Raw genomic sequence first — 23,766 nt, forward strand, 5'->3', positions numbered from 1 at the left:
TTTTTTTTTTTTTTTTTTTCTCTTTCTCTTCTCCAGAGGTTTTTTTTTAAAGGTACTTTGTGTGTGTGTGTGTGTGTGTGTGTGTGTGTGCCAGGAATCAAGCCCAACACCTCATGCTTCCTGGCTGGTGATGTGCTGCTGAGCTGCAGCCCCAGCCTTTAACAATAAATTCCTAAAAATAGAATTACTGAGCCAAGAGTATGAATAGTTCAAGATTTTTAGATAGTACCAAATTGTCCTCCAGAAGACTTTAATAACTTCCCTTACCCTAAGTCTTCACTCACACTGAGTGCTAAGTGTGCTTTTGGTTTTTATTACATTTCTTTATCCTGGATAAGGCTATTTTCTCTTATATTTATTATGTTACTGTATGTTGATTCCTCTGCTTATTTTTTCTTCACAAGCTAATCTTTTCCCTTGATGTATTTTTCTTCTAGGATTACCAGGTTCAAGTCTAAGTAACCCTTTTGCATGGTGTATTTGTGCCGTTCTTTTAGGTTTCTCAGTGACCTTTTTCATCTGTTCTTGAATTATGGAGATTTTCCATTTTTACAGTTAAATCTTTTCTAACAATTTTTTCCTTTAAATTTATACTTGGAAAGGTGTTCCACCGTGTGTTACTTACTGGGTTGTGTGGTTCTCCTTCGTTGAAGCAAGCTTGAGGCGGAGGCTTGAGAATCAGATCGAAGACAGTTTGGGTCTCCCACCTGCTCTCACCTTCAGCAATTGACTGATGCTTTCGAGGTCTGTATTCTCATTATGCAAATACTGAAAATAAAACCTGACCTGTGACGGCTAAATAAGGTGTCCTAGAAAGCAGTGAGCACAAGCGCCTGTGAATCGTAAGCACTCAAGACAAGGAGAAAAGCGAGTTCCTCCAGCCCATTTCTTCAGTGACATTCTGAGACTAGCATTTGAAAATCGAGAAACATTTCAGAGTCCCGTTTCCTCCAGTACATCTCCAGGCTTGATTTTGGGCTATTTTTCCTCGTAGATCTAATTATCTAACACATTTTCACTATGTGTCGAGCTTATGGAACATGTATTGAAAGACTTCTTCCTTTCCGAATCATTGTTTTCTTCTGTTTAGTCTTCACATGTATCTTTCTATTCTCTTTAGCCTTTGACGGACATTTCTGTGTTTTGTGATGTGCATTTAGAACACTATATAAAAATAAACTGCATTGTGTTATTTAAATATTTAGAGGCCTTTGTAGTCTGTGGGCTATTTTTAAAATGACCTTTAAAACCATTTGCAAAGAAGACAAAAGTAATGGGAAGGAAGAATAACCTTTTAATGTTTACTTCATTAGAGGTGTTCCCTACCTTGGCTATATTGCCTTGCTTTGATAGCTTATAATGTAGGATACATCAAAGACCCTAATAGTGGAGAACAATGGAGAGACGATTTTTAAAAGCTGATTTTGTGTTATTTCTGCCTCCATTAGTTGTCAGATGGAAAAAATCCCTTTCATTTAAATAACTTAGAGACTCATGATAGATTTTTCTATATGCAGTACTATAGACCCCCTTAGTAGTATTAGTGAGTAAAGAGAAATTTAGTATATACCAACACATGAGTTGGGCTTACCTGGTTTTCCTAGACCTAGCTTTTGTTATATGATTTTGTTTTTGAGGGTTTCTCCTTCATTATATCTGCTGCAATAATAATCACAAGCCAAATTGCAGTAATATTCTGCTCCATTCTTTCCCTCATTCAGTTTCCATTCGCCATTTCTTCAGAATATGCTAGTCACTGTTTAACAGTGCTTTAAAGGTCTGGACCTAGAGTGAGTGTCAGCCTTCCAGAAACTTCCCTGAGGGGGGAAAAGTGAGAAAGATAAGAGCCCAGGGCTGCCGGGAGAAGCCAAGTTCTGAGTGGCAGACAAGGCCTGAAATGAGGGTCGGCTGTGAAGCTGGACTGAAGTAGGAAACACACCATACGGAAGGGCTGACTAGGCTGGGAGCACAGTAAGGGAGAGAAAACAGGAAGGCAGGCTGTATCCCTCTGTGGGTACCCCTCTTTAGACAGGGTACAGGCAGATTGGATGGTCTTGCTTTTATTCGTTTATAAATAGAGGCACGTCTTAGGACGATACACCCTCTTGAGCCTTCTAATACAGTACAGTTAAGGCGTGTATATGTAGGAAGTTAAATCTGAGGACAAAGCCGGATATGATGGGTGCCTAATGAGTGGAACCATGGAAGCACTACTTTCAGTATCAGAGACTCTCTGTGTTTAAAAAATGGTAATAATATTCCAGCCTAAGGCCTGACACAGAGAAGGCAACTCAGTAAACATTTTAAAATATGCTGTGTATGTTGATTCATTATCTGTGAGGTCAACACTGTTTTCATTTTATAGAACCAGAGACTTGAAGTTTAGAAAAATTAAAAACTATATCCAAGGGCGCACAGCTGGTATGTGGTGAAACAAGTTTTAAGCCCAGGGCTGCCTGACCCCAGAGGGTTGGACATCACATCACAAACCAGGTCTGAAAATAAAGTGTTTGAAAACAGTGTGGTGCGTAGAATAGTGTGTCCCACCCTCAAAAATGTCCACATCCTATTCCCCTGAACCTGTATTTTACCATACAGAGCAAAAAGTATTTTATAGATGTGATCATTAATGATCTTGAGGTGGGAACATTATCCAGGATTAGCTGGCTGGGCCCAGTGTCATCACAGTGTCTTCATGAAAGAAAGGCAAGGGTGTCAGAGAAGGAGAGGTGACAGTGGTAGCAGAAATCGGAGAAAGAGATTTATGGATGCTATGCTGTTCATTCTGAGGAAGGAGGAAGAGCCCTGAGCCAGGGAAGGTGGGCAGCCTTAAGAACTGAAGATGGCAGGGAAACAGATCCTCCATCAGAAATCTGCAGAAGGACTTACCCTGGCCCACACTTCGATTTTAGTGAGACTCATTTCAAACTTCTAATCTCCAAAGCCATATAAGATAATCTGTGTGATTTTGAGCCATGATAATAGTAGCAGTTTGTTATGGCAGTGGTAAGAAACCAGTAGGCAGCGTTTCAAAAGCATTAGTCCAGCAGTGAAGTCGACACCGCAGCTGCATATAAACCACTCGACCATCCGGCTGAGGCCCTCTGACCACTTCCGCTGTTCTTATCATTTGCCTCCAAGCTCTGATGGTATTGGGACTAGGATTCACTGGTCATCACTGGGACAGGCTAAAGTTCCACTCATTCTTAAAATTATGATTAGCAGACTAACTTGAAAATAATCTTTGGAGAGTTGCAGATTTGGGTAGTACCAGATAATTACATTACTGATGCAGAAAATATGACGACTTACTGGTTCTCGCCAGACCTTCCTTTCACCATTTGTATATATGACATGCATTGAATCATTGCTTCTGTTGGGCTGGCTTTTATGTTGAGTTTGCAGCACAAAACCATTCAGAATATTATAAAGTGCATGTTTATTATTTTAAGGATTTTGTACACATAGCTTTGGAGTGAGGGTGAGTGATAAAGAAAAAAGTGACTACCTACCAAGGAAGTCGCTCTTCCAGTTATGCATGGAAAAACTTGAATGCAGTTTGGAATTTCCAAAAGAAATCACAGACACACAGCTAACATTCAGTGGCAGAGGTGATGTCTAAATTAAACATTCATGTTCCTTCACATGACTATTTGCTGAAAAATTCATAGCAGAATATACTTTATTCTTTTTTATGATTAAAATTTACCCAAAGTGTGCATGCTTATTTATGCCCTTGGGATTAGGGGTCACTATTGGTATGATAGGCAACAGATTAAACTTTATTTTTCAAATATAGTTTTCTTTAATAAGTTGTAAGTGGGCTTAGAATTTTAGCCCAATTAAGTTTTAACCTTTTAGTGTTCAAATCATGTATGTATGACATATATATGTGTGTGTATCTATATGTGGTATGTGCATATATATATATGGTGTATATATATGTACATATATGTTACAGTGATAAATCTCAAGTTGGTCTCACACTTAAGCCATATCTAGCTGCCTGTTTAGTATAATCTTACTGTGTCCAGCACAGAACGTTTATTTTCTCTACCCTCCTGCTCTTCTTCTAGTATCTTCCATCTCAGCTTTAACACCTTGCATTTACTTTCCCAAGCCAAAATTTTGGTACCATCTTGAATTGCTCACAGCCAATCTGTCAGCAAAGCCCAAAGGATCCTCTTTGAAAGGACATCAAAGCAGACCACTGCCCTATACCACTGCTGTGATGCCTCTGATCTTCTACCATGGGAGGATCTGTCTTCAAAAAGTGCTCTAGTGCAGTCCATTTTATTCTTATTAGTAGTTGAAATGATGCTTCAAAAACATAAATCACATCATCTTCTGATGAGAACACTACAGTGACCTCTTATCACTCTCAGCATAAAATCCAGTCCTTACCTTGGTCAACAAAGCCTTCTGATATCTGATTACTTACCTCCAACTGTAATAAACTTGGATTCGTCACTACCTAACCTTATGGTCTATATGTATTCATTAATTATTTTTCCCACCAGGATGTAAAGTCAGGTCTGTTTTGAACTCTAGTGCATCTTTAGTTTCTAAATCAGAGCCTGGCAAAAGGTAAATGTTTTTTAAAAACTGTATGTCAATGAACTAATGTTTAGAAATATTTTAAAAATAATGTTTGGTGCAGGTTGCATTATGGTCATATTTGCAGTCACTCGTAGAGCATGTATAGGTATTCACAATACATACTACAATAATCGTCCATCAGCTGTGTGTAATTCTTCAAGCTAAGGCTTCCAAAACTGAAAAATTGAATAAAGTAAACTCTTTTGCTTATCCTCAAGACATTTTATACACTCCAACACAAGAGGTAATATTTAATAATAGGTGGACTGATAGATATAGATTGTAGTAGACTCTGACTTCTAAGGTTCTGAGAATAGAGGGATTCATAAAAGCCACTCATATCCAGTGACGAGGATTAGGGAAGTCTTCACTGGGGCATTCTGGGTGGAGGTAGTTTGGCCTAGGTTTTGAATAGAAAGTAGCACATGTATAGAACTTACAGAAAAGGCATTCTAGGTGAAGAAAGCTTCTTAAACAAAAGTGCAGAAGCGGAAAAGTCCAAGGTGCTTTTCCAAAGGAAAATATTGACCAAAGAGAAACCAGAGTCAATAAGTGCCCCGATGACAGTAAATACTGAAGTTCAATAAAAGCCAGGCAGCATAGTACAGCAGATGCTGTGCATGAACAATTTACTACAATTTAGAAGGTTTAAAATACTGACTCAAAAGTCATTTACTGTATCTTTTAATTGAAAAATTATTTCATTGGGAGAGTTTTGTAAATATATCTGATCTAGTTTATCTGGTACCAACGAGGTGCCCCATGATTAGCAACACTATTTAGTATTTCTCTAGTGTACAGTCATTTATTAGTTGTTCCATGATTCATCCGAGGTGGCAGGTCTTCCCCTTCAGTGTCTGTAAGCACGCCTGACCAGCATAGCTCTTGACCTTTAAACTGAAGAACAATAGAATTCAACTCTCACTGCATCATGAAACAAGGATTCTGTGAATCAAATGCTGTTAGTTAGGCAATAAAGAAGAGAAATGGCTTGTGCTGTAAGATTTTGCTATCAGTTAATGACAGTGGTTCCCATTGTATCCTTTTTAGAAGTTGCTTTGCTGAAGGGCTTTGGGAAATTGAATAAAATTAGATGTAGATTTTGAGAGAGCATAAATAATCACAACTAGCGTCTTTTTTGGGAGGGTTGTTGTTGCTTTTTGTTTTAGAGTGTTTGTTTTGTTTTGTTTTGCTTTTGCTTTTGGTTGGTTGGGTTGGTTGAATTTCTGGGTTTTTTTTTTTTTTTTTTTTTTGACATAGGATCTTACTATTCAGTTCAGGCTGGCCTTGAACTGTGTACCCCAGACTGGCCACGAACTTGTGGCAATTCTCCTGCAGCCTCCAGAGTTATGAGGTTACAGGCATGTTCAGCATGCACAAGTAGGTTCCTTTGGTAGACCAGGACAATCTAAATCCAGATAAAGAATTTCCATTTTGGTACCAGGGATCAGACTCATGACGTCGCTTGACAAGCAAGCACTTATGCCACCGAGCTAAATCGTTGGCCCAAGAATATCCATAAATTCTTAAGAAATCATGTGACTACCTAGGCTATATTCTTTTGTTTTTTTAATCAGTACTGGGGATCAAGCTTACGATCATGTGCTTGCAAAGCAGGTACTTATGCCCCTGAGCTAAATCCCCAGCCCCAGTATTTGAGTTAAAGACCTTTAAAAAATGAGAAGACCAGTATACCAACATGGAACCCATTAATCTGTGTTACTAATATGCAGTAATAAATTATTTTAAATGGAAAGAGATAGAAAATGCAAGTATTAATTTCTCACCTAATAGTTGCTCTAAATAAAAGACTTTCTAGAACAAATTTTTTAATATAAGCATTTCTAAAGTAAATACAAGCGACAAAATATGAAGCGTGAAAGTCACATCATCAGCTCCAATACATCCTTTCCTACTTAAAGCAGCACTAGGCCTTATCACCCTGTGACTCAGTGTGGCCAGTGCCTGGGACTTAATGTTCTTTGGGTGAATTAAAACTTTTTTTTCTCGAATCTTTTGCTTGGGAAGGTCCCCACGTGGCAAGGGGCATGTTGTGACTATTGCTGAAAATGAGCAGTTGATAAGCAAAAGTTTGAGAAAATTGAGCCAAAACCATCCAGGGTTTACACAATAACACAAAAACTTAAAGAAAGTACGACTTTCAAAGTTTCTCCCAGATTGATCCTTAATCTTAAAATGTACATCTAAACCCTTTAAACCCTAAAATAGTTTTGATGACTTTTGATGACAAATTCAAGTAAATGTGAAACTCTGATTATGTTTTTAATGTAGAAATATTGGCATTTATGAATTTATAACACATTCTTGTGAATTTACAATTAAAAGTTTTTCCTATCAAGCAGTTCAAAAGAAGCAGCTCTAGCATATGTTTCTATGGGATGTGAATGCTGGGAAATTTTGGTCAGAATGTCAAACAGTAAAAGAGCAGAGTTCAAGCAAGTTCACATCAATATTTACGTTAATTTTGTAAACATTTACTTGCGTGATTTTTCATGATAGACTAGGTCTCACAGAAAGACCTTTACGGAAACATTTCAAGGATCGATTATTTAAAAATCATTTGGTTAAACAGAACTACTTGACAATATTATCCAAATAACCTGCTAAGTAAATGTATTGCCTTATTTTTTTTAACTTGGAGCATGATTAAAACATTCTTTTTGTCAACTATATAGTTATCTAGGGTCAAAAGCATTTATTGTTATTAGTTTTTATAATTCATTAAATAAGTTATGGAGAATGGTTTTTGCTAACAGTGATACTTTGCCCAAGTTGTATTGTAGACTGACTGTGTAACTCAGCTGCAGTTGGCAGGAATGACAGGTGTAAGCTCATCTGGATGCAGACATAACATACTAGACACACAGTGAATGTGGACACTCGTTAAGTAGGACATCAGGTGATTGGGACATCACAAAGGTGTTCAAGGCTACTTGTCCTACAGCATTTGGTCCTATGGGTGCAGGGCTTCTCTTGGCAGAGGTGTGGAAGATTTTGTTCAATTTTTCCAATGGTATTCATTGTCTACTTTCATGACTACAAGAAGTAATTTTGATAGGCGTTTTATTGGTTTTTGACCATTTCCATACTAATGTAGTTCTTAGCCTTATTTCAGGATTTGTGCACTCGGGTATTTTTCCCTCATGGGAACTGAATTCTGTTTTACTTCCAGCTGACTTTTTCACATTTGGGATCTCAAAACATGTCCTAGAAATTTCTGACATCTCTTCCCTTTACATAATACACTCAGATTTCTTAGACAGTCAGCAGCGACGCGCTATCTTCGGATCTCTTCAGTAAATGACTGAGAACCCCTGGTTTCCCTATGGCCCATCTTATCACCCCCTATCTCCCACCTTCAGTTCCACCTCCCACCCCACCCCAACAAGTCATGGCCTGCAGCTACTTACCTATGGAGGAAAAAAGCAGTTTGTATTGGCAGAGGACAATCTCAACACCTCCTTAAGGTTATTCTCCTTCTAAAACAAGTTAGTGACTCCCCCCATCTCCCCAGTCATCTCTGAAAGTTTTCCTTGTCTGTATGCTGATGTTTAGGATGGAGTTCTTCCAGTGCCAGGTCCTCCATGTGTTTAAGAAATAAACTTGGGGCGAGGGGAGTCTGGGACTAACCAAGGATAAAGGATATATAGGAGAGGCTGAATCCTACATTCTACACGGTAGGTTAGCAGAGTGGGTGCAGGGAGCTGGATTGCCTCTGAATCCCAGCATTGCCTGTGCCAGAGAGTTGGATTAGTTTAAGTTGTGGAGCCTTCTGTTTTCTTTTTTTAATTTTAAATTTTTTTTGTTAGTACATGTTTCCAGTAAATGAGGACGACATTCATAATGGGAATTTGTACCTGTATATAATACATCTTAGTTCTTTCTCTATACCTTTCCTCTCCCCCCATCCTTTGTTCTGTCTCCCATTTGCAGTGTTCTATCTCCCTATTTCCTTGTTTGTTTGTTTGTTTGTTTGTTTGTTCTTTATGCTTTAGGTTTCTCATATAAGAGAATCCTTGCTGGGAAATTATCTAATTATCTCTTCCTATCTCATTTCTTACCTTCTAGGGTTGTTCTTGTAGATTAAATCAGGTAATACATGCTTGACCTATGGTAAATGCTCAGTAAATGTTAGGTAGTATTTTTTTTTGAAACAGAATCTCACTATGTAGTTTTGGTTTGTTTTAGAAATGCATTGTGGCAGGCTGGCCTCAAATTTGAGGTAACTCTTCTGCCTTACATTCCTGAGTGCACCATGCCCAGCTCAATGTTAGTATTATTAAAACGAGATATTATAAAGTACCTACATGTCCAAAAATAGGGGATTAATAGATAAATTAGGATATACTCTATTTAATGTAGTCATTTAAAAGGACAAAACACTTACCTGTATTTATTTTGCTTTATTTTGTTCGATTTGAGATAGGGTCCCACTAGGTAGTCCAGGTTGGGCCTTGAACTATCGAGTCCAAGATGACTTCAAATTTGTAGTCTGCCGGCCTTAGCCTCTCGAGAGCTAAAATTACAGGTAGGCACCACCATGCCCAGCTAACTATATCTTTACATATGAAAAATAAACTAGAAATCCAAATTCTATACTGTTAAAACTTTATATTCAAGGAGAGAAAGGACATGGATAATATATAGTTCAGAATTTCTACTTTTCTTTTCTTTCTTTCTTTCTTTTTTTTTTTTTTTTTTTTGTCTTTTTGAGACAGGGTCTCACTATGCAGTTCAAGCTGGCCTTGAGCTCAGTTTGTATGGTCTCGAACTCCCAATGATCCTCCTGCCTCAGCCTCCCAAGTGCTGGGATTACAGGCGTGAGCCACCATGCCTGGCTTTTTTTTTTTTTTTTTTTGTCTTTTTCTTTTTTTTTTTTTTTACCAGTACTGGGGATTGAACTCATGACCACACACTTGCAAGGCAGGCGCTTATGCCGCTAAGCTAAATCCCCAGCCCCTAGAATTTCTACTTTTCTAATTTTTGTTCATTTTGAACTGCTCAAATTACTGCTTTGGAGGAGGTAAAAATACTTTTATAATCAGAAAACATTTTTCATTTTAAAGAAAACTGTGTGTGGGGGCGCACACACACAGTATTGGGGTTTGAACCCAGCATCTTTGCACTAACCCTCCCATGGCCCCTTTTTGAGACAAGGTCTCAAGTCCCTAAGTTACTAAGGCTGGGCTTAAATTTACAGTCCTTTTGCCTCAGCATCCCAGAGGTGTATGCTACAACACCTGGCCCAAAAAGAAAACTTTTAAATGGTAAACCCATCTGGATTCTTCATTGTCCCCAGCTTCACAAGGATTTCATGACCACTGTCAAGATACTTCTAGGGCATCAAATTCACCCACGGTAAATTTTTCCCTTGGCCCTGCTGTAATCTACAGTTTCACCTCAATTAGCTTCTCAGGTGTGAGTTCATCTTTTAAGCTCTGAATCTTTCAGTTACTAATAAGTCTTTTCTGCATGAATTTATAGCCATTGTTGGTAGCAAATACCTCCTTTTTGTATGGATTGAAAAGAATGGTGCTCGGAGCACCCTTCTCCAAGGTTGCCTGAAGCCAAGTGGCTACCGTATTTACCTAACATCTCCCAACATCCAAGGGCCAGGCATTCAAGGTTGCTTAGCAACCAGCAGCACTTGGCTGCTCTGTTGAGCTTTTTTTGCTAGATTTTCCCTCACTTATAAAATGGATCTCTTGACAACTTCATGGATTTTTAAGAAGATAGGTGTAAAGAGTTGTACAGACAGAGTTAGAGCAACATGTAAGTTGTTCTCAATAAATTCTGATTATGTCCTTGCTTCTGTATGTAATTTTCTCTTCCTCCATTTAATTCTACCTTCCTTTCTGTTTTTGCTTTTTCTTGCTCCTACAAAGAATCTAAGGTACATTAAGATTAAAATAAGCTTGTAAGAAAATCAAGGTCAAAAAGCTGAAAATAATCAAATCTACTCTTTAAGGCCCTTTTCATTAATAAGAAGGAGGTCATAAATTTACCTGTGAACATCTGTGAGCTAAAGGGGACAATCTGACCAGTAACATGCATCAGAAGGTCCAGCATATGCAATACCACGTAGTTAGGAAAGTAAAGCTATCCTTAGCGTCACATTTTGAACTTCATTCTTCTGGGTGCTTATACCATGGCATGTGGTAGACAATGTCTTCATCAGTACCATGGCATGTGGTAGACAATGTCTTCAGCAGTATCCTCCTGATTTTTATGGGGTTCAAACACATATGGGATTATGTCAGTGCTCCCAGATTTATTTGATCATGAGTCCTTTCTTTACAGAGCATCTTGTTAGTCAATGTCATACCAAATGCAATAGTTTTCAATTGGGAATTGTCCACAACTATTTGCATGATAAATTGGAAAGCTCATAGAAAGAGAAGAAAATACAGAATTCTGAATAAAAGGGATGCCTCGGGTGTGAATTTGTTACCTGCCACAAGCTCACACACATGTCTTTGAGTGTTCTTTAGGGCTTTCAAGTAATTTGAAACTTGTATAAACTCTGTAATTGCCAATTATTTTACCTGTGGTTCTATATATTTCCTGTTCCTCTTGTAACTCTTTGGGCATTTTTCTTATGCTAAGTTATTTCTAGACATATAGTTACTTCTTTAATATTCTTTTGATTAATTAAACCAACCCTCATACAGTGTGAGAGGGAACTACAAAGGGTATTAATATACCTAGGGATGGAATCCTTGGGGCCAGCCTGCAAGCTAACTGCGCCAGAACTCTACAGTGAGCCCTTTCTGTAATGCAAGTACTCACACCATAGTTTCTTCCTTTGAAAACTTTCACTTTTCCCCTTCCTGATATTGGAGGTCAAACCAAAGGCCTTGCACATGCTAGGCAAGTACCTGGTCTGAAAATTTTCACTTTAACCCCCATTAGAATGTCTTAAAGAAAGCATCCTTCCAGTAGGGTTAGATAAGATTTCCACATCATTTACAATACAGTTACACATACTTACATATGTATGTATATATATAAAGCCACTGTTTAATTTGTTTAATTTTTAAAACAAAGTGCAGCCAGCCCTTTAAATGGGGTCAGAAAAGTACATGTATAAATAGAACACTTAGGAGCTCTCAAGGGGGCTGAGTAAATGATTTGCCAAAGAAAAATGATACACAAGAGCTATGGGCCACTTGGACCATAGTTTTTAAGTTTGTAGGTATTAGTCCTTTTCTATATTTAGGTCATTGAATAACCACTTAAACCACATGTAGACATGCTGACAAATATGTTGAATCAGTGGTATAATTATTTATTTTAGGAAGAGGAAGTAGGCCTTTTATATAATGACCTTACAATAAGTGTCATTTTTATATATGGAAAAATAAGGGCTTGCCATTTTGTTATTCTGAAGTCACAGCCTACCACAGAGATTTTAATATTTGAAAACTTTTCATTGGAATCTCAGCATTTAAAATAATGATTTTCTTAAGATGCAGCATTGTGATGCACTATACCTGACCTTTCTTGGTCAGGAAAATAAAATGTTTAACACATCTTGTTTCTTACTTTATTCTGTCCACATTGTTTGAAATCTGTTAAATAATCAAGGCGCATTTTTATTCCTTTAACTTTTAAGTAGCATTTTTCCATTGTAGCTATTACTTCTGTAAAATTTTTGTACTTTAGACATCATTTTAATAAAATATTCACTTATAAAAATGAGGTTGAAGCTGAGTGTGGTGGTACATACCTGTAGTTCCAACTACGTGAAGCAGAACAATCACTGGAGCCCAGGAATTCAAGACCAGCCAGGTCAATATAATGAAACTTCAACCACCCTTCTACCCGTGCAAAAAATGAAGTTAGAAATAAAAATAAAAAATCTGTAGAAAGAATTGTCTTTGGGAAATTACGTTCTTTTCTTGATGGGTTATATCCTAAAGATATTTAGTATTACTTAAATGTAAATGAATTTTATGAAGTTCCTCTTACCTTGTCCTGCTTAATCCTACTAAATATATGAAATATGTTTCTGGTCTTTGAAGGAGAATTCATTAACATAGCATTTGAAGCAAAAGAGCTAAGCAATATTGAACAAACATTTAAAATGATTAGTGAAAATAAGCTTGGCTTTCCTAGATCATTAGAAATATACAACAACTTTTTGAGAGTTAAAATCATTTTTAGAAATAGTTATATTCACGGTAATGATGAATACAAGAATAACTTAATCATATTTTTAGTTTTTAAAGTCCTTTCCCCAAGTCAAATACTTTTGAGTATTGTAGACAGACAAATGTTGAATAGGTAGATGACCAATATGATAGATTTTAATAATTGTATGTCCTTATAGAAGCCATATTTTCTTTTTTAAGAAACAACCTAATTTTTTCCAGTATTGAGCCATTGAACGCACGGCTTCAGGCATGCTAGACAAGCACATACCACTGAGCTATATTACCAGTCCATTATACTTTTTGTCAGGGTCTCACTAAGTTGCCCAACCTGACCTTGAGCTTGAGATTCTCCTGCCCTATCTTCCTCAGTAGATGGGATTATATCACTGTGCCTGGCTAACATCCTGACTCCTGAAGTCTTTCTTCTGAAACCTTTGCTATAATAAGATTTTAAAAAGTATTTAGCAAGTATGTACCCTTTCCTCCTGTATCATCATTCTTCAATTTTTGAAAACTAAGACCGTGCTGGTGAATTAATTGCACTGAGTTTTGTTTGACAGACCCAGAGTATCTTACAGAGTAACCTTTCCAAAACATGTGGAAAGTGGCTTGTTGGTACAGCCCCCATGGCCTTTAAGCAAACTATTCTACCCTGAATGGAACTTTGAATCTCATTTACAAAAGGACAGAGAAGTGTGCTCTTATTCTCACAAAATAATGACAATTTATCCCCAGACATTTTTAAAGACTACACCCTGACTTTTAAATATTTGCAGAGAAATTGTGGTAAACACAGTAAAAGAAAAACAAAAACCAATCCTTCACACAAGTGCTGAATTTATAAAAATGGATAACCTTGTGGTGCCGCACTGGATGCTTAATGTATACAAAGTGTGACCCAAAAATAACTACAAATGTTTAAATAAATAACTTTCTACAGTAAAAGGCACACTGCCATTAATACTCCTCAAAATACCCTCAGTTCAAACACTTACTCCATCAGTTACTACGTATTTAAGCAGCTCTGGAAATCCTCTTTTGTTAGTGTTTTTAGCTGTGTGGTCATAGCTGCCTTGATGTCCTGAATCAATTCAAAACATTTGCAGCAATTCCTATCAAATAAAAACATTACAGTGGGTCTTCTCCCACTTTGTCCACCAGATCCGGCAGCATGGAAGTCCTGGCTCATCCTCAAAGTCAAAATAACTATGAAAAGTAAACGCTTTGAATGGATTCAGGACATTGAAGCAGCCACAACAGCACAACTAAAAACATTTACAAAAAGAACTCACAGAACTGCTTTAGAAAGTGGCAAGAACAGTAGGATAGGTGTATTCAAAGTGAAGATTTCTCTTAATAAATTGTTATTTAAACATTAATTTTTTGGATAACACTTCAGACGTGCAGCGTCAGTTTTAGATAAGGTACATCTAACTGGTCTTACTGCAGTTAAAACAGTCTGCAATATTCTGGGGGAATCATGAAAATTCCATACTTTTCTAGTTATTATTCTTTCCAAGATCCACTGCTTAGGGATACATGATGACCAAGCCTGTGGAAAGCACGGGCAGCCCTAGTAGCATTTTGAAGGGTTTTAAAAGGGCTAGTGATTAGCTGTGGACACTCCAGGTAAAAACCTCCTCGATTAATAATCTTGTGAATCGCACAATCTTGTTTTCTTCTCAGAGGCATTTCCCAAACAAAACACCAAGTAAAATATGCCGTGATGTCAAAGGATCTTTGATTTTGAAAGGATCTTTATTTTTAAGATATATCTATATGATTCAGGCTGTCCAGCAAATCAAATGAAAATGTCGCTTGTTGTCAGGCTGACTTTTGCTATTTTCTTAACAAGGCTCTTTTCACTTGGCCCTTAAATTTCCTTACACTGTCAAAAACCTAGAGCTGTTTAAACCTAGATACTTGTAATGGGAGTTGTCTCAGCATAGTGACATTGACAAGTATTAATCTTCAACAAGAAACAGTGATGGAGTAGTGTTCCTTGCTTCAGCTGAAGTCCAGTGGTTTTAGGAGTAATTTACAGGTAAGAGCTCTTCTCTTTTCAGGTATGCATAAGTAGACCAGAATAGGATGCATGTCTGCTAGGCTTCATTGTCTACCGTCTGTTTTTCTTGGTCGTTTTCGTGATGGACTGCCCAGGCGTCTGTTACTTACATTCCTAGAAAGCACTCTAGTACTATAGCAGTGTTTCCTGGTCATTAGTATGAAATCTGTTTGTCTGTGACCTTTCTCAGTATACATTGTGAGTATGGATATGAAATTTGGTGGAAAGCGTTTTGAATTACTTAGGAACAGGCAAGATGATGTCATCACAAAACATTTTTACTTTTAATATCTTTGGAATATAGAAGCCAATCTAGAAAGCCAAAAAAGAAAAAAGTGACTTATGCTGACTAAAATTGACAAATGGTCATCTTTGTAGAGAAAGGTAGTCATTAAAAGTATTACTTTTTAGATGCAGATCTATGAATTCTCAAATTCTTTAAAGCAGAAAAACCATTTTATGTTTGACGGTATCAGAATTTTCATGTGCTTAGAAAATATGGCTGTTTTTACATTCTAATATCAGAGACCTAATTTGTCAGAGATTTGTCCCTGGATGGTCTTGAAAGGTATGCCAGGTTTTAGCTTAAATTAATGGAAATGGGGGCAGTGTAGTGTTCAGTCTCACTTTAATTATATTTTCCTGTTATAAATTTGGTCTTTTATACCAAAGATGATTTTTTTCTTCCTTGTTTGCTTGTTTGTTTTTTTATCTTTCTGAGACAGGATCTCGCTCTGCAGTTGGAGCTGGCCTTAAGCTCACTTTGTAACGCAGGCTGGTTTCAAACTTACAAAGATCCTCCTGCTTGAGCCTCCCAAGTGCTGGGATTATATATGTGCACCACCATGCCCGACTTCTTCCTCAATTTTACTAATTATACTTTTAAACAAAACCTTTGGTCGATAATAACCAATAAAACATAGATTTCATGAGTATGATTTTCATGTACCTAAAACTTATAAACTTGCAAGGTTTCACTTTCCCCTGGAGCCAATAGAAAGAAGTAAGATAGATGGGATATACTTATAACTGTTTCTGGACACCTAGTCAGTTATCAGTCATGTATTTTGTATCTAAGCTGAATACTTCACAAATGTGAGGCAGGAGATGGATTTTCTTCTTTGTATTTTATATACAATGACAATTTTTCTTAATACTTATTCGACAAACCAAACAAGCACTGTAGTTTCTTTTTATTAAAACACATACACAGTACACATATTCAGTCTTTTTGAAAGAATATGCACATTGGAGAAATAAAGAAAATGTTTTAGTAACAGGACACATAGCAGTCTTATGGTTGCTTTGGATGAGGGATAAAGGATTATTAGTCTTTTTTAAAAGTTTCAAGGATGTATTTTTACAAATGTTAAGTTTTACTTCTGTATTTGTCTTCACACTTTGGTTCCTCTGATTTTCATACGATTGGAAGCACATGCACTGGATGGGTTCGTGTGTATGATGGATTCGTACACTGGTCGTGCTGTCTTTATAAATTACTTCTCTGAAGATGTGGGAAAACATGTTGGTCTTTCTGCCATCTCTCTCGTGCCTTCCACCTTCCTCCGTGTCCTCGGAGCTCATTCTATTTTCTTTTTTTCACCTCCTCCTGGCTTTCTCTCTTTTGTCTCCCTTTTTATGCAGTCTGTACTGTCTAACTTTAAATTGATTAGAACGCATTAATGTTTAAATAAGTGTCACATAGCCTTCACTGAGCACTAAGAGGTTGAGAAGGCTTCATGGTGTAGAGTGTGATCCAAAACTAAGTGAGAAGAATTTTAAAAACAGGGGCTGCCCTTCATTAGCCCCCTGCCATCTCCTGACAGGCTCTGCGCACCCCGTGGCCGTGCCAGGCCAGGGCAGGGCCTGCTGCCTGCACCGCTTACCCTCTGTCAGCAGCTTCAGTCGGAGCCGGGCGATGCCGTGCACGCCAGTCTGTCATGCGTCAGCCTCAATTAAGCTCATATTGTTGTACTTAGGGAGCAAAACAGCCTCCTGTTAACCATTTTTTGTTGTTGTTCTCTTTTTATCCCTCTTCCATTTTTCTCATTCGACCCTCCTGATACTGCTGTATCACTTGGTGAAAGTATATTCGTGGTATTTTAACTTTACATAAACAGAAACACTTTTTGGAGGAAATAACCCACGTAGGTTCCAGTGTGTTCACTGTGCTTATGGAAATAGGCTCAGATACACTCAGATGTGTTCACACATGAGTTTGTTATTTAAAGCTGGGAATTATAAGCAGCTCTCACTAATGTTTTGTACATATGCCAAGCGTGGTCTTGAGGCTGAGGGGAATTTTCCTTTAGGCCTTTTGAGAGCCTTCTCTCTTCTTCCCAATCTCTTGGTGACCCCCACCCTGGCATGGGAAGTGGTGGTGGTCATTCTCTCTTTTTAAGAAGAAGAAACCTAACTGCGGTAGAGGGGCAGCAAGGAGCACAGACAGCACCGCTTTGCTCCAGTATTTTACTTCACTATTTTGTGGTCTGACATAAGTTTGTGGAAAAACAAAAAGACCACCCGTGGCTTCTTCACACAGGATAGTTGGCTGGCCAATTTAGTCTTTCATGAAAAATTACTGTTTAAAAAAAAAGAAATAAAAATTACTGTTTAAAAGAAAACCTCAAAAGACAAAAAAAAAAAAAAAAAAAAAAAAAAAAGCAAAGCAATGAAGCAGCTTAGAGGCAACTGTTCTTTCCTTTATGCTGGTATCCATCACACACCCAAAGGCGCTGCTGTCCACTGATGGACAGCTAGCTATTGAGAGAGTTAGGGATACCGAAAGACTTACAGAAACTTTATGGGCCTGGTCATTGTATGAAGTCCAGTTAACCCAAGAGGTTGTTGTTGGCTGTTGGTTACAAAGCACAACATGAAAGAACTAATAACAATGTAAGTCCCGCAAGGTTTGTGCAGACAGCAGCAGGATTCTTTTCAGAAAGCAAGGTCAGTTTCACAGGTGAGGATGGGGCCAAAGAGTCTATAGGTGGGTTTTTTATTTTTGTTTTTCATAAGCACACCACCAGTGTGGGTATGTAGCTTTTAAATAGAATCATATTGATGGATCAATCCAAGGAAACGAATGGTGTATACAGATAATGGAATTCAGGTTTCCAAAATATGAGGCAAATGGATGGATTGTTGTTGAAATTATTAGCTGAAAACTTGAAAATCTATAATGATCCAAAGTTCGTACTGGTAATAGGTTAAGGGTTTCCAGTATGATGGTGTAGCAGCCCATAATATTGGCTTTCTGGGGGATATATATTAGCATGAAATGTGAAGTTATCGAACAACTGGAATGAAATATTGTTTGCAAAAGCCAACTCTCACAGTAGTTTAACAAGGGAATAGTTATCTGAGATACTATACATTGAGATTTCTATTTGAAACAAGAGAGTTTATATAAAATAATATTTTGTACTTAGTTTTGCACCCCAGTCCTGATGAATATTGTAAAGGGAGTTTACACTTTAACTTTTCCTACAGAGTGCATCCCTTCTTATTTGAGCGGGTCATATATCAGTGCCTATTTAAGTTGATTAATTTAGTATATAATTGTGAGTAGCTTAGGTGGCAAACACTTACTTGTTAGGTATAACCAAGTCAGTATTAAAAAAGGAAAACAAACATCCTTACCTCTGATGGTGTCTACAGCCTGGCGGTAGAAATAACCGATGAAATAAATGCATTTTAAATCATACTAAATGAATTGACAGGAATTCAAATGGCTGTCTGTTATAGTGTATAGCACATATCTTGATCCTAATTCTGGGGTTCAGAGAAGTGTTTCTAAATAAGTGACAGTTTGTGTGTGATCTGAAAGAAGAGCAAGCATTTAGTAAGCATGGAGATTGCAGAAGGCTGGGGGAGTGGGAATAGTCTTCTGTGCTGAAGGAGCCAAATGCAAAGGCTCCTGGAGCAGCAGGGAGTACGGCACACCCTGAGCTGAGGGCCACTGTGGCTGGAGCACCGTGTGTGCGAGCCAGGTCATACTGAGTCTCTTCATAGCTCATATCTGAGTTTTGCACTTTAAGGAAAGACATTTCCTTCTGAAAGATAAGAGGGGTAAGCATCAGCATTTTCAGCCCAGGAGACTATGAAAATTGGTGACATTTTTAACTGTTCCAATTAACTGACTTCAGCAGGTAGAAGCTGAGGATGTTAAATGTCTTACAGCGTTTGGAATGCACCCCCCCCAAGGGACAGTCCTGCCCAAGATGTGACTGGTGCCTCCACTGGGAAACACTGTGCTAAGCGACCTGTTGAAGGGTTTTCCAGTCTAGTCTAGATTGTAAATAAAAATAAAATGCAGGCCTCTAGGAAACAATGAAACTAATGTCAGTAATTTTATTTAAAGCTCAAATCTTACACATTTCAAACTAGGGAGACAAATAAAAGCTACAAAAAAAAGGTGAGTGTCACAACCTAGATATTAAAACATGTTGTTTGATACATTGAAGGCTATTCATTGGAAAATCTCCATGAATAAAAAAGAGAGAAACAACTAAAAGCAGAACAGAGAACAGTGAGCCAGAGATAACTAACAAAGCCCAACATGCCTGGGACCAAATGCCATCACTGGCACTGCAGTTGGTTTCCTAAAATACTGGAGAGCACATGTACTTGCATGTAAGCACATGAGCACACATGCACACACATGAACATGCATATGGGTACATACACACATAAAATAACATAATTGAAGTTAAAACTTCAGTTTGGCCAGTATAACGAAGAAATAGTCCTATTGCGTTCCAGAAAAACTAAACAAAAAAAATTTTTTTTTCTGAGAGAGAGCATCCCTAAATTAAACTCTCTGGATTCCCACAGGTTACTTTCAACCAAATTTGAGCTTATGCTTTGATTTTGTAACTTGAACAACTACTTCTAAGATAACAATATGTGATTTATCAGCTAGTGATTTGTGTTATTTTTTGAAATTCTGTATTATTTCTGTCCTTCTTTCTGTTTTTCGTTTTTTCTCTAAATAAAAAAAAACTTTCCAAATATCTACAGAAAGAAAATTACCATAAATCGGAACTAACTCAGACCTCAAACACATTTTTACTACCACAAGTTTTCAGATGTTGGAGTTATCAACTTGGGATGTAAAACAGGAATGTACATAATATATGTGGAAAATAAAGATGAAATTGCCAAATGACCAAGCAATACACTATTAAAGTGACCTTAATGGCTTTTTTGTTTTTGTTTGTAAAACAGAGTATCATTATGTAGACCTGGCTGGCCTTGAACACACTGTGTAGATCAGGCTGGCCTCAAAGTCATAGCAACCCTCTTGCCTCAGCCTCAATACTAGGATTATAGCCATGCACTACCACATCTGGCTAGGATGAACAGATTTAAAGACAATGGTTAAGAAAATAAAAAAGCAAGCTGAAATGTCAACTAGTGAATAGGAAAATTGTTGTCAATAAATTACAAGCAAACAATAAATCAGTTTATAAGTAGGCATCGCAAGAAGACAAAAGGTAGAATGTCTTCCAGGATTTAAGAGAAAATACCTGCCAGCCTACATATAATAGATACATTTAACAGGTTGCCATCAGTAGTGTTTTTTTTTTTCCTAACCAAAGAAGCTTTTCAAAATCTGTACTTCATAAAGGGGGAAAATTACTCTAGAAGTAAAATCTAAGATACAAGAATGAAAAGTAAATGAAAAAACAACTGAATCTAAATAAAATCTTAGCAATTCTTATGAGTTGTATTTATAATGTTGCTTAAAAATAATAATAAGGGGTAGAGAGATGCCATTGAATTTGATTTCAAGTGCTGTTAAATAGGTAAATAAACATAATGATAATTAACACTAATATGTAACTTGAAGGGAGATGAAGAGATAATTATTAGTAAAGGAATTAAAATCTTACTGTATTTTACTTTGTTAAGTTAGAAGGGGAGTGATTAGAATAATTATTATGTTCTAAAGACTTGTAGTTTTCAAGAAAGGAATACAGATACCCCTTAATTTTGAGCTTTGTTATATATACATGGTAAAATGTTAAATATAGTCAAAAATAAAAATCAAATTATCTGGATGCAAAAGTTTACAAAAACCACTTGCATTACTGATAACAGGCAAAAAATGAAACATTTTAAAATAAAAGAGTTCTATTTACAGCTATCCTGAGAGTTAATATAACGGAAGATACAGAAGACCTAATTCTCCTGCTTACCAGCTATGATCATGAACAAGTTAATTTCCTGAACCTCGTTTTCTTATCTGTTTTATGGCAGTAACAGCAGTACTTTGTAGCACAGCAAAACTCAAATGAAAACAAATAGTATTGAACACCACGTCCCTATCATCATCAGGAAACGCGCTGCAAGCCAGATAGCAGCAGTGGCCCAGCACCCAGACATCGTAAATCCTAGTAGGGATGACAGCTCAGTGGTCACATAGATGTCATAACATTTATAAGTTGCAAATGTCAAAAGGTGACATTGACCTTAAGAAAGAGAAATAAATTTTGGTCTAGGGAAAAAAGGATGGGTCTTCAAAGAAACTTTGTGAATTAATCTTTTAGCAGAAACTTAAAATATTGGCAAAGTCGGAATATGCGTACTGTCTTTAGTGGGGGCCCTGAGCTCAGGGCAAGTATGTCTTAGCTGAATATTCTTGGGACAGCCAAGGTGAATAGCAGGGAGCAGGAAGCACCATGGGTGAATGGGAATTGCTCAGCTAGGCTAGCTGAGAGGAAGTAAGACTGCAAAGATGGGTTAGAGGAAACACACTGAAATTATACAAGTGAGCTGGGCATGGTGGTGCACACCTATAACCCCAGCCGTCGGCAGGAGGATCGTTACAAGTTTGAAATTAGCCTGGGTTACAGAGTGAGCTCAAGTCCAGCCTGAACTGCATGGCGAGACCTTGTGTCAAAAAAGACAAAAAAAAAAAAAAAAAAAAAAAAAAGTCTACCATATTATACAAGTGTCAGCGCACACCATCAGGAAAATGAGCCAAATATTAATTAGCTGTCATACAATAGAAAAATGTCCGGAGAAGTCTGTAAGGAAAGGTAGGTCCATCCTCTGTAATAGTGCCTGGCATATTAATAAACACATTGTATTTTTAAACTAATAGGCACTTGCACAGTTCAGTAGGCTCAGAGAATTGTCATACAGGTAATTTTTTCCAACTGACTCCCATGATTGAAGGGTAAGTGTATTCACAGCCTGAGCCAATCCACTGTGTCTGGAATGAAATGGTTCTTTGGGGGGAAGCAGTGGAAAGGATCTTACTGGGACTAAGTACATGAAACTATTATTAGGAGAGACCTAATAATAATATGACAGTCTTCTAACCCAGGTGCCTGTGTGTGCAAACATGTACAGCTGGGTGTAGGGAGAAAATGTGGGCTCCTGTGTTCAGCGATCTTCCAGTCACATCTTAGTAGCTGCACTGCCTCCCAACTGCCCTTCTTTGAACCGCTCACTGCCTCTACCTTGGAAGTCCCCAAGCTCCACGGCTGGCCTGGTGCTTCTTTAATGTCATTTCTGCATAATGTAGAGACTATGTGTGTTTCTTATTTGCAAACCATTCCTAATTATTACGGAACTTTTTTCTTTAATGTTTGTCCCACATGTGTATAATCATCATTCTGCTCATGACTAGACACAGCTGGGGGAAGAATGCCTGCTAGATGAGACTTTAATTAACTTCCTTCCTTGGAGTAGAGCTTGGGATAAAATGTACATGCATCTTTATACCTTTTTTCCTTAAGAAAGGAACTGATTTGTTTGCTAACTAGTGAGTAGCAGGATGGAGCAGGATGGGTAGATGTTGGAGGTGAAAGAGGAGGAGGCTCTACCTAGGGAAGGACCCAGTTAAATGGACCACAGACTATGTATATCCAGGTGGTTAGGGAAGGTCTTGACCGCCTAGATTGTTTTCTACTTTTGAAACTGTTCAAAAGTTATCTGGAAGTGTTCCCAGGACTTTTCAAATCACCACTAAAGTAATTCTGGCAACGGTATGGAATTCTCTGAGATACGTAAAAGCACGCTATGTTTTTAGGCCCGGTGAGTAATTTCATGTACTATTAACAGTGCATGTTGTTCTCCTCACTTAATCATTATTGGACTTTAATAGAACTTCTTTTCATTATTAAACTATAATCTGTGATTCTGTGGTATTACCATTACTGATCATTGAAGCTATTTGACCCAACAAGCATTTGATTCCTCATTTATGTGCAGTACATGGTATAAGACACCATGGTGATACAAGGAAGAGAAACACATCCTTGGCCCCTAGGGATCTGCAGTTTGGTGATGATTACAGTAACAGAATAGTTTGCTTGCTAGGCTGTCAGCCACAACAGAGATGCAAATTACTTGCAGCCAATAGAAAGGAAGAATTGGATTCTACTAAGAGGTCAGATTTGAACTAGGAATTTTAGGCCCTGGCCAAGCCAGAGATAGTTAGGAAGTGAGAGCTGGGGATTGTGAAGCATCTGTGAAATAAGAGTGGGAAATAAAAAGGGCAGTGAGGTACAATGGGCCAGGACCAGTGGCAGGAGTCTTGGTCTATGGGACAGAACTTGATTAAATGTAGGACATGGTGGATTTTCCCAGTCCTCTAGACAGAGTCTTTAAGGATTTTATCGGTTGCTGTTTGTAAAGCAAAGATGAACTTTCTTGGGAAATGACCTATTATTCTCTTTCATTCTCTTATTTTGATAGTTTTCAATTCCTGCCAACTATTCTAAAATTCACTGATAATCTCTAGTAGAAACACAGTTAGTAACTCATAGCACTGTTTTCTCAAACGTGTTTCCCTGCGGAAGAAGGTGTTCTACCATCAGAAGGCCTGCTTAAGTATCCTGTGTAGCTGCATGCCACACCCTCTTTTAGAAGTCAGAATATCCATTTGTTTAGTAATGGTTCTGAGAATTC

The 23,766-nt window shown here is 37.6% G+C and overlaps 1 protein-coding gene across 12 annotated transcripts in view; it reads left to right on the plus strand.

Annotated features, from left to right (window-relative positions):
* The window catches only part of Vti1a (vesicle transport through interaction with t-SNAREs 1A), a 370,470-nt gene that overhangs the window by 153,513 nt on the left and 193,191 nt on the right, over positions 1 to 23,766 (plus strand). For 2 of the 12 annotated variants that reach the window (XM_063244707.1, XM_063244708.1), the window contains one exon: positions 603 to 17,509. The exons of the other annotated variants lie outside the window; for them this stretch is intronic. In XM_063244707.1, the coding sequence (XP_063100777.1) occupies positions 603 to 730 (128 nt within the window). In that variant the 3' untranslated portion in view covers positions 731 to 17,509. Of the gene's footprint in view, positions 1 to 602; positions 17,510 to 23,766 lie in introns of those variants that run through there. 12 annotated transcript variants of the gene reach the window in all.

This window comes from Cavia porcellus, unplaced genomic scaffold, assembly GCF_034190915.1.
Source record: "Cavia porcellus strain 051 isolate PalLab524CR breed Dunkin Hartley unplaced genomic scaffold, mCavPor4.1 scaffold_2, whole genome shotgun sequence".
In the NCBI taxonomy this organism is placed as follows: Eukaryota; Metazoa; Chordata; class Mammalia; order Rodentia; family Caviidae; genus Cavia; species Cavia porcellus.